This window comes from Neolamprologus brichardi, chromosome 15 (assembly GCF_056152115.1).
Source record: "Neolamprologus brichardi isolate AB-2024 chromosome 15, ASM5615211v1, whole genome shotgun sequence".
Lineage (NCBI taxonomy): Eukaryota > Metazoa > Chordata > Actinopteri > Cichliformes > Cichlidae > Neolamprologus > Neolamprologus brichardi.
In genome coordinates, this window is record NC_142118.1 from 25,611,040 (window position 1) to 25,623,125 (window position 12,086).

The 12,086-nt window shown below is 47.8% G+C and overlaps 1 protein-coding gene and 1 pseudogene across 1 annotated transcript; both read left to right on the top strand.

Moving 5' to 3' along the window:
• Positions 1 to 12,086, top strand: part of LOC102782143 (NACHT, LRR and PYD domains-containing protein 3-like) — a 305,914-nt pseudogene that overhangs the window by 209,954 nt on the left and 83,874 nt on the right.
• On the top strand, positions 6,186 to 8,639 carry LOC148098526 (uncharacterized). The gene has a single exon (XM_087852600.1). It carries the CDS (start codon positions 6,186 to 6,188, stop codon positions 8,637 to 8,639), a length of 2,454 nt encoding a protein of 817 aa, XP_087708726.1.

Below are 12,086 nucleotides of genomic sequence, written 5' to 3' on the forward strand. Positions count from 1 at the left end.
ACAGATCAGGCGGCCGACCGTGCGGACGGCAACGGCGGCGGTGTGAAAACAGATCAGGGGGCCAGCCGTGCAGACGGCAGCGGCGGAGACTCGGAGGCTGGACCAGACAAGGATGGAGGCTCGGAGGCTGGACCAGACGAGGATGAAGATTCGGAGGCTGGACCAGACGAGGATGAAGGCTCGGAGGCTGGACCAGATGAGGATGAAGCTGTTGATGGCTGGGCGGGCCCCTCAGACCCTCCAGCAGAGGCAGGTTGCTGGACGGGCCCCTCAGACCCCCCAGCAGAGGCAGGTTACTGGATGGGCCCCTCGGACCCTCCAGCGGAGGCAGGTTGCTGGATGGGTCCCTCGGACCCTCCAGTGGAGACGAGGAAGTGCTAGCCAGGCTCTCCCGAGCGTCCAGCAGGAGCAGATGCAGAGCCAGAGGGTGTGGGGACCCCTGGCTGAACATTAGGCTGACTAGGTGGGTGAGTGTGTGGCTGACCAGGAAACTGAATTGCTACAAGGGACTGAACTGAAGTCTGAAGTGGCACAGGGGACTGAACTGAAGTCGATTCAGCTAATGGTTCATATAGGGTTTTTTTTTTTGTGTGTGTGGGGGGGGGGTTGGGGGGGTCATAAGCAGAGAGTGCTTGCTACGCTGTCCTTAGACAGTAAATGTGACCAAACTATTGAGGAAAAAATGCCACGTTTACATTGTTTATCATGATTCTGGTTTTACGTGGCCTATCAACACAATTTAATAACTGGTATATATCACCATGTTGCTTTGTCTTTAAGTGGTCATGTTATTGGCTTACCACGACTACTTTATTCTTCCTCAGTCAAACAGCAGCACTCATGTGATTGTTTTGCCCCCTTAGCTCCAGGTGTTGTGCTAGACAGTGATTGTGATTACAGTCCGCAGGAGCGTGCGCAGCTGCTTAAAGCTGTAGCGTCCAGATTACTTACATAGTCAGCTACTTCCGTGCAACTGATATAAGACGCGGTAAGCTGAACACAGCTTCAACCGTCTGTTTGTTGAAAAATAGTAACGGACCGCATTTTCTTGTTAGTAACTGCAACGGCGTTGTAACGATAGGAATAGTAATTAGATAGATTACGCGTTACTGACAAAAGTAACGCCGTTAGTAACGTCGTTACTTGTAATGCCGTTACTTGTAAAACCGTTATTCCCATCACCGGTTACTTATATGTAAACACGGGAGAAACCCGAGGAATGTCCCGCGCGGCTGCATCGCAAGCCCCGCGCGTTAGGTGAAGCGCTCGTGTAGCAGAGTCAGTGCGCTTTGCAAACTGGTTGTAATGCTCCAATCAAATCAGTTCTGTAGGATGTGAACGTTAATAGTTATGTTAAAGTGACTGAGTTAGTTAGTGTAACACAAGCATTCCGAGCAATTCTGTGTAGCTAACAGATGCATTAACAGGTTAATTCAACAGGCTGGGTTTCGTGATGCACTGAATAGTGATTTTGCCAGTTACTAAGGGGAACAAATTTTCCCCTTAGTAACTAGTGATTTTAATAGTGATTTTGCCACTTACTAAGGGGAACAAATGTGATGTATTTACCGATGCTGTAATTGAATATAACTGTTTAGACAGTAAGACACTGCAGAAGACAATGTGATGTGTTTATTGATATGAGTAAGGAATGTAACTATTTTGGAAAGAAGGTGTTAATTAGAGAAACTGAACCAGTAAAGAGAGTATATTTCTCTGAGGTTGTGAAATAAGTAAATGTAATTGATGTGAACAAGGAACCAGCTGACTGGTATATTGAAAGCTCATGTTTAGTGTTTATATAGCATTTATTTGTGTGAAATAAATCAGACTCAGACACGTTCTGGAGGAAAACAGAGACGGATCTTGTCTTCCTTACTCCGCTCTTCACCTGCTTTTATAGGTAACATATTTGTCATCATTAGGGATGGGTACCATTCTGACATAAATGGTAGTAACCAGACTGAAAAGCAGCGCACATTTCGGTGCTTTATTTCGGTGCTTTTTTTTCCTGAGCTGTGGTACACTTTCTTCTTCCTTACATTTGTATTGGCGGTTGGCAAACAACTGAAAGGTGCATTACCGCCACCAACTGGTATGGAATGATACACTTTAGATTCTAGCCAATCATTTTAGGTTTCCGGGGATAGTAGGCGGGCCCAGGTACGTACTTTCTTTTAGAGCAGAGCTACAGATTAAAAGTGCCCAAGGTGAAGCGGTCAAAAGTCTGGCTTTACTTCACAGCAAAATATGCAAACTCAGCAGCCTGCAACAAGTGCTTTAAGGTGATACTGTGATACTGTCAAAGGAGGTAACACCTCAAATCCGATGAAACACCTGGCGACGCATAGCGTTTTTTTTTTAAAGCCGAGAAATGCGCCGTATTTGATGGCTTGCTGCGAGACCTCACACCATGCACATCTACTGGGGGTGTGGTGCCTGTTATCGGACCCGGAGTTAGCAACATCCCCCAAAAACCCGAAGAGTCCTGGCCCCTAGCCCTGCCAGTGTAGCAGAAGTGATGAAGGATGATGATGGCAGCAGCAGCCGTTCTTCTCTGGGTGAGTGGCTTAATGTTGTTTGCGTGTAATTTACGTTGAGTAGACTTACCACGTTATTACATTAATGCATGTAAGGTGAACTAGCAAACATCATCATAGTTACATGCGGCTGTCTTCTTGTTTGATGGCAGATACTCCCTTCACCCTGGCCAAAAAGGCTAAAATGACCAAAGAAAAAGTGGAAAACAGCTAAACATGAGAGGTTTTTGGACAAAGTTTGTGTTTTTTCCATTGATTAAGGACTGCTTCCAGCCCAGAGTGATACCATATATGCCCTATAGCTGCAGAAAAGGCTAACATTGTTATCTTTTTAAAAAACAAACAAACAGCTGAACATGAGAGGTTTTTGGACCAATTTTGTGTTTTCCATTCTTTAAGCACAGATTTCAGCACCGTTTAAGCACCGGCACCATTTCAAAAGTACCGGTTTGGCACCGGTATCGGATAAAACCTAAATGATACCCATCCCTAGTCATCATGGTCTTCATCCTTGGGACCCGTAACACAAACGTACACCTATCTGGAACAACCCTGACATAATATGATTAACTTTCCAGATTGGAGTTGTATAGGAATCAAATACTTAGAACATATTTTAGAAGGAACAGAATTTATTCCGTTTGACAGACTGTTTACACAATATGGGCTCAACACGAAAAGATTTTTAGAATATCAACAAATTAAATCCATAGTAAAAACGAAATTTAAACCCAGTCGAATTACAAACACCACCAAGTGTGGTACAGTTTCTTACTCCAAATTACTGTCCAAAATATGCAGAATGCTCTCTAAAACAGATGAATCAATATCACTTCCTATTGCAAAATGGGAAATGGATTTATCAGTCAACTTAGACTAAAACTTCTGATCTCAGGTATGCATAAAAACCTTTCATTTAAATAGAAATTCCAGTCTGCAATTAATTCAATACAAAATATTACATAGAGTGCACTATACGGGTCATCGGATGCTCACATTGTCAAGCCAATACACCAGACAATTATATTCACGCTCTTAGGTTCTGTCCACCAGTTCAGAAGTTTTGGCGCAGGATATGTGAAGACTTATCAGCGTCTGAAATGTGACATTCCAACTTCCCCATTAGTGTGCTTGTTGCTAGCGAGTTTGCTAATTGTGGATTTTGTGGATTTCCTTCTTCCTCCAGGAGAGTTGGGTGGTGTCACGTAAAGGAATGTTATTTTTCTGTCACTATGTTATTATTCACATGCACCATCATTATTTCATCATTACTTCATTAGTCTGCATCACTTATCACTTATCATTATCATTATCTGGTTATCATCCTTATTATCATGTATCATTTACCACTTAGTATATTGGCCAGAGCACGCAGAATCAAACACATTCACAGTAAGTCAGATGAGGACGCTGAACTTTCGGTGGCCTGGACCAACAATCTTACACAACAGCACACTCGTTTTTCACAGTTGATATGACTATATATGGAAAACATCTAGTTTCAGGTCCGGGAAAGGGTTGTTGTTGTTCTGAAGAAGATCATGTCCAGGAATTGTTCTGACGTCATAAAGGCTATAAAGCTTTCTGTTTTGGGGATGAGCGGAGAGACCGGCCCTCCCACACTGTATAATACATGTGTGTTTAATAAATCACTTTTTGGACACTCCCTGGGACTCTGTCTGCGCTTACTTTTCCTTCCAAATCAAAAGAACTCTACATTTTGGTGCCGAAAACCCGGTTTGGGGGGAAAGAAGACGCGCTGCGAGGGAGCGGAGCTCCTCGGGGGTGCCAAAAGACGGGGGGATCCAGGAGGGGGCCCACTACTGAGTGACAAAAACCCGGGACATAAAAGGTCAGCACCACCTGTTGAATAATTTTTATCCAAAGGTACTAAATGAGAAGTTAAAACTAAATTGAATGTTCACTCAGGGGGGCCTTCTGCTGGGTTCTGTCCGTAGTGATTTTATTTAATTAGGATAATTAGTGGAAAAAGTTTGATAAAATTCTTTCAAAAGTTATTGCTGTTTATTTTAGGGGTTCTCTGTGTTTTTGTGAGGTTTTTTGTGGTGTTAAAGCTAAGAGGCTTGGTTTGTGTGCCTTGAGTGAGAGTGTGGAGTTAGATGCCAAGCACTCTTTAAGGTTAGGGGAATTCGGACTCATTGGGTGGTAGAAACGCGGTTTCGGGCGTCAGGTAAATAAAAACTGAGGGGCTGAGAGTCCCCAGGGACGCTTTTAAATAGTGTATAAATTAACCTAGACCGGGGTGAGACCCCGTAGAGCACAGTGTTCAGCGTGTAGCGGCGACAGGTGACGCAGGCGTGCGTCACCACTGGCGGCGTCCAGGTAGCTCGGGTGGCCTCCCGCGGGACTTCGGACACCCGTTAAAGGCTAGGTAATCAAGGATTACCTTTTACTGTGCTGTTTGGCTGAAGGGTGAGACCCGGCCGTGACTATTAACGTGGGTGACAGTGAGTTTTAAGTAAAGCTGAACGCGTGAGGTTGATTCCTTGACGCAAGACGTGGAGCGACCTGTCAACTTGCGGGGAGCGGTTGTAAATTAATTAGGGCTTAGAAATCTGACCGCGGCCGGTGAGGGCGTTCCCGACGCGGGGTTATTGATCATCAAGGCTGGTTCTGTGGACCAAGGTGAAGCCTGGGCTTAGAGCTTTCAAATTAGTCAAAAACTTAGGAATACTGGCATCTATACGGGCCCGTGTATGTAAATAGTGTGCAAATACCGGTGTATAAGCGCTTATATTGTTTAAAAGCTTGCATGTATAGGCTTGCTGTTGTGTGTGGTGGAGAAAAAAGAAAAGCGTCTCTGCCTCTCTGTCTCAAGCAGCGGCAAAGGTGGGGGCTTGGTGAACCCTGCAGTGTGTGTGTGAGGAGAAAGAGACAAAGGGGGGCAGCGCATGTGCCCATCGAGTATTAAAGGAAAACTGTTTTTCTCTATTTGTTTAACTGTTTAACTCGGTTTTTTCTGTTTGTTTAATTTTTCCAATTTCTTCTTTAGTTTTATTTCTCTATCTAGGTGATGTTGTTTGTGGGGTGTAGAAAGGTAATTTCAGTCTTGCCAAGTGTTTCATATTACGAGCTGTAGGAAGGTGAATATAGTTGTTTTCTCCTGTTTCTTGTGGTGTGATTGACTACATGAAAGCAATAAACTGTGTGATTGCTGGATAATTTTCGGTCTTGTTCCAGGAGTGTACAGGTGTGTGGCTTGTCTTTGTTGATGTTTTATATGTTGTGAGCTGGTTGAGTTGAGGGGATTTCTCCCGTTTGGGGGAGGAGTGCCTGTGTTGTGATTACTTGAATTATGTTATGTTAAAACTTTGTTGAAGGTGTGTGAGTGTGAATTTTTGTTGGTTTCTTGTGGTTAAATTGAAGTAGTGGATTTTAGAGGTTTTGGTGTCTTGTGAAGGAGGGTAACTTTGAGTGAAAGAAGAGAGTGAGTGTGTGTGTGTAGGTGCGGCCCAGAGAAAAGGGGCAGTAGGCCGGTTGGGTGCGTTTGAGCCTGAGAGGGGAAATACGCCGAGCCTACTTCTAAAGGAGGGGCTTAGCAGTGGCCATTTTGGTGAGGGCAAGGTTTGGAGGTGGAGCTAAGTAGCGGCCATTTTGGTGAAGGTAAGTGAGCTCAACAACAAAATGGCTGAAAACAAAATGACTGAAATCGGGAAGGCGACCCCTAGTGGGGAGAAGAACTATAAGCCACTCAAGGAACAGATAGTCCAACTCAAGAAGGCCCTCAAGATCACCTATGAAGGAGCTTCCAAGGAGGTTGCTCGGCAATGTAAAGACATGGAGAAGGAGGTGAAGAATTTATGTGAGGATCAACAGATAACGATGGAGGACAAAATACCTTTGCATTCGGTTTTCCAGCTAGGAGCTGAGAAATGTGAAAAGAGAATCAAAGATCTTGAGGAGGAACTTGAGGGGGGTTTTAAGGGGAGAAAAGTGAAGGCAGAAAAGAAACAGATGATGGAGAAACAGAGTAAGTACTGTAGGTATGTGATTGTCTGCCGAGGTGTCTCCCCCTGGATGAAAGACGAGGTCAACGACCCCACGCCAGGACTGGCAGAGGAAGCCCAGGCCGAGGGGAGGTTATATCCCAGCTTGAAGGGACTCCCCGGTGCACCGCCTCCTCCCTACATCTGCCCAGTGCTGACCCTGGAGGGTGGCACTCTTTGGGGACCGGAAGGGAGAACAGGAACCGTTAGAGGCGGAGTTGTGGATTTTCAGGAGGATCATGCACCATCGACGCCTCTACGCGACACCAAGGGGGTCAATACAGGAGTGTCGCAACCCCTGTCGGCGGCAGCTACACCGAAAGGGACTCAGTTCGAGTCAGCTGCTGGAGCATCAGGTGGGGGCATAATCATACCAGGTGTGGCTTTCCTCCCTCCCTCTTCCCCCAGCCCAGAAGGAGCTGAAGAAGCTCAACCTGTGGCTTCCACAAGCGCAGATCAGGTGACACCGGAGCAGACTAGGCAGGGAAATGCATCCCAGGAGGGCTGGACTTCAGATGAAGATATGCCTGTGTCGCCGCGGCAGAGGCCATCGAAGGCGAGCCAAAAAGCCTGTCAGGAGCCAGGGGTTGGCGACCTGGAAGAGGGCCAGTGGCAGGGACAAGTAGTAGGGAAAATATCTACTAACCGAGAAGCCGTGGTAAGGTTAGAACAGACCTTGAGAGACTGGGAAGAGGAAGGCGTGCCAGCACCATACCTATTAGCACAAACGCTTGAAGCATTGGAGAAGGACCTCGCAGCCTCAATAGGTAAGACACGGAAATCCCGAGAAGTGGCGAACCTGAAAATCGAAGGGTTTGGCCCAAGCGTTCGGGGTGACCAAGGGAGGAGAATCCTTCGGTCTGAAAAGGCCTTGCAGGGCCTGAAAAACAGAAGACAGTCGATCTTTGAGAAAAACCGGAAGCAGAGTATCGGATTGCAAACTGAGGAGGAGTCCCTCTCAATGCCTCTACTACAGGGTTTAAGGGGCGAGCCAGTATACCAGCCTTATAACATCAGAGATTTGGAGGCTCTGATGAAGCAACTGCCCCCTATTACAGAGGGAGGAGCTGCGTGGCTGAGGAAACTGGGGAGTCTTACTGAAGGAGAAGAACTTGCCCTGGGAGATTTTCGTGCCATGGGAGGAAGGGCCTTCAGGGGTGGAGGCCTGGCAGATGTGGAAGAGATAGCAGAAACCACATGTCAACCAAATGATGTCCCCTATGCAAGGGTGCGAAATGCTCTCTCTGACGCAGTGCGTGAGAAGTACCCGACCCCTAATTCAGGCACCATGCCTAGAATATTGTGGAGCCCAGAACAAGCTCCTAGAGAGTTTATAGAGCATGCAAAGGAACAGTGGATTGCGCAGACAGGAGAACATCCAGGACAGGAAGGAGAACATCGGGCGTGGTTCCGATGCGCTGTGTTAGCTGGTTTGCCAGAACGAGTGAGAGCAGACTTACAGAAGAATCCAGATTTTGCGGTGGCAAATTCGGTAAAATGGGAAAGGCATGTAATCCATAGGTTAGAGCTCGAAAGAGACGAGGTGACCAAAAAGAAACACGACCTGGAGGAGGCGCAAGGGCAGTTGGTAAAATTAAATTTGGCTGAGGCAAGAGAAAAATTTAATGAGAAGAAAAAAGAAAGTAAAGAAGGTGCTAAGAAAATGCTGGTGGCAAAGCCTCAGGGTGAGCCGGGGCCTGATTGGCCAGATTTGGACCCAGTCGTGTATCCTGATGACCGGTGGCCCGCCAATGGACCAAGGCAAGGAAGACCCGCGGGGAATTGGGGGGCTAATAGGTCGTTGAGGGGGCGTGGTGGATCTCAAAGAGGAGGTGGACTAAGGGGTCGTGGTCTGGGGGGACCTATGCTGGACCCTGATCAGTGTAGAAGGTGTGGAGGACGAGGACACTGGGCTCGTAACTGTCCTACGCCATGGCTACCAGAAATAAGTTACCAACCACCACCCCAGGTACAGAGAGCGCCGCGAGGCAGGACATTCCAGACAAGGGGACTTCAAGCTCCCAACCCTGGCATGGCGCCAGTGGCTCAGTATCCCCTGGCCAACTGGGGCAGGGAGGAGGAGCTGTACTGACGGGACCCACAGAGACCCGGCAGCATGGGGATGGCAGACCCTCTGTTGCCGATGACCGTGGAAGGGACTGAATTGACCTTCCTGGTGGACACTGGAGCGACTTACTCAACGCTAAGACAAAAACCAAGCAGTGCCACACTTTCCAATCACATGGTCAGTGTTGTGGGTTTCTCTGGGGTTCCAATGACTCTGCCGACAACCAATCCAGCCCTGACGGTGCTGGGAAAACAGACATTGAAGCACAGCTATGTGGTGTCTCCCCATGTGCCTGTGAACTTGATGGGCAGGGATTTGCTCATTAAACTGGGGGCCACTATCATGTGTTCAGCTGATGGATTAACAGTGACACTTCCAGGAGGAAAAGAGTTCTTTTGCCTGGGGACTTTTTCAAAGAACCAGTATTTGCTGCAAGACTGTGAACAATCTACAGCGGATATATACTGGGGTCGGTTGGTGGATGAAGGCATTTTGAGACTGTATCAGCTGTGGAAACCTTGGATTATGGCCTTGGCTGTCTATTCCCCTCCGCGAGACCCATACCACGTCACCCTCTATTATGATAAGAACGAGGACGAAATTTATAGGGACCAGTTCCAGACTGAGCTTGAGAGTCAGACTTGGAACGTACGTTCACAGAACATCTATGTTGGTCCTGAAGGCGTCGCTGCAGGAGTGAATTTGACTGAAGAACAACGGCCTTGGTTCAAAATGGGGCCTGATTCAGTGCCTCATATCACATTGGCGGTCCATGAGGGTCATCAGGCCAGGGAGCTGGGAACAATGGTCAGGAGAGCTCTCGACGAACCTTGTTGGCAGCCCACTCAGATTCCAGATGTCTGGTATTCGCCAAAATGCAAAATTTATCGCATCACTGGTCTGTCAGATGACGCAGTGGTATTGGAGCATAAGCAAATCTCAAGAATCCATGGCAGTGAAAGAGTAGATCATGCTGAAGCAGTGGCCGTACTTGCGACTCTTCCTGATACTTTGTGGTCAGCTGGGTCTACGGACGTGGGCCTGGCAACTTGCTCGCCGGTCTCGTTCCAGCTAAAGTCTGAGGTACCAATTTGGAAACCGCAGTACAGACAGAAAAGAGAAGCAGAGGAGGGAATTGCGGAGACAATAGAAGGGCTACTGAAAGTAGGAGTCCTTGAGCCTTCACAATCTTACTGGAACACACCCATTTTGCCAGTAGAGAAGCATGGGACAGGAAAGTACAGGATGGCACATGACTTAAGAGCCATAAATGCCATCCTACGTACTGATACTGTGCCTGTTCCAAACCCGTACACAGCTTTGACGGCATTAACACCAGAACAAAAGTGGTTTACGTGTATTGATCTAGCCAACGCATTTTTCTGTCTCCCCTTGCATGAGTCTCTTAGGGACATTTTTTCATTTACATACAGAGGGCAACAGTATAGATACACACGGTTGCCACAAGGGTTTGCCCTCTCCCCGGGCATTTTCAACCAAGTGCTGAAAGAAGCTCTTTCACAGTGTCAACTCCCAGAGGGGTCTACACTGGTTCAGTACGTGGATGACTTGCTCATCGCGGCTCCGTCTGCTTCGGCGTGTACGGAGGCCTCGCTTACCGTACTGGAGAGACTCGCTGAGTGCGGGTTCAAAGTGAGTAAAGAGAAGTTGCAGTTGGTCCGACCAGAGGTGACATTTCTGGGCCGTGTGATTGCGCACCAGTCAGTGGGTTTACTAAACACCCACCGAGATCAGATTCTGACACATCCAAAACCACGCACAGTTAAGGAGTTGCTCTCCTTCTTAGGTTTAACGGGATACAGCCGTCAGTACATACCAAACTATGCAGGCAAAACGGCCCCTTTGAGGGATTTGGCAAAAACGGTAGGTGTCCGTAACCTTAAGGCTGAACTGCCATGGACATCGGCCACGGAGGCGGCATTCATTGCATTGAAACAAGATCTTTCGAGATCTGCTGATCTTGCCATCCCTAATTATGACGAACCCTTCTATCTCGATGTTTCAGAAACAAATGGGATAGTGAATGGGGTTTTGTTTCAGAAAAAGGGGGGAGTGAGAGATGTACTCATGTACGTCAGCATCCGCCTGAATCATTTGGAGACAAGACACCCGGTATGCACGCAGCATGCCCTTGGGGTGTCAAAGATTATACAAAAAACAGCACACATAGTGAGGGATCATCCATTGAAGGTGTTGACCACCCACAGTGTGGTGGCATATGTTAACTCACAAGCCTTCACCATGACACCATTGACACAACAGAGAGTGAGTAAAGTCTTAGACGCTCCTAATCTGACATTCACACATGAAGGAATCAATATGGCAGATTTGATGGGTTCGGGTGATCCGCACGACTGCGCTAAGAGAGCTGAAGTGGACGAGAAAATAAGAGAAGACTTGAAAGCAGAACCTCTGACGGGAGCTGAAGATTGGTTCACGGATGGATGTTGCTACAGAGATGACGAAGGATTGAAAGCAGGCTACGCTGTAGTTTGCAGGAAGGGGACCGAATTTGAGGTAAAGGAGGCTGGGAGACTTGAAGGGCAGCAGTCGGCCCAGAGAGCAGAAGTAATTGCTCTAAGCAGAGCCCTGAGACTCGCGAAAGGAAGGCGAGTCAACATTTACACGGATTCAGCTTATGCCTTTGGAGCAGTGCATGTGGAGCTAGCCCAATGGCGGAGAGCAGGATTCAGGACAGCAGACAATGCACCAATCTGCCACAAGAAGGAAATGGAGGAACTCGAGCAGGCGTTGGGAGACCCAGAGGAGGTGAGTATTATAAAGTGTAAAGGTCACTCCTCGGGGACTGGCCTGGTGGCCAGAGGAAATCAGGAAGCCGATCGAGCTGCGAAAGAGGCAGCAGGCTATAAAGCACTACGGCAGATCGTGCAAATAAGTGTGGAGGAAGAAGTAGGAGTCAACATGTTGGAGGAGGCCAGGAAGGCCCAAGAGGAGGCGGCCCCGGAAGAGAAGGGGGTCTGGAAGAGTCGAGGAGCATGGGAAGAAGGAGGTCTCTGGCGAGGACCTGACGGACGACCGGTGTTGACCGCCAACCTAGCGGAACAGAAGATTGCAGAAGCACATGGGCTTGGCCATGTGGGTGTGGCCCAGATGGAGAGACATCTGTGCCATTGGTGGCATCCCTTTTTGAGGGATATGATTAAGGAGAAAGCTAGGACGTGCCTGATCTGTGGGAGGCACAATCCAAAGCCAGTGATTAAACCAGAGGCAGGTAAGTTCCCCATTCCAGAAAGACCAGGGGAAGAGATTGTCATTGATTTCACTGACATGATTGATGTGGGACCGGGAGGAGTCCGGTATTTGCTGGTGAGTGTGGATGCTCTGACGGGGTGGCCCGAAGCGTGGCCAACAAAAAGGGAGGATGCAAAAAGTGTGATTAAGTGTTTAATCAATCATTACATCCCCCGGCATGGTTTTCCTAAACGAATT

Excerpts from the sequence above, each read along its gene's own strand:
- LOC148098526 (XM_087852600.1), top strand. The coding sequence starts at position 6,186 with ATGGCTGAAAACAAAATGACTGAAATCGGGAAGGCGACCCCTAGTGGG.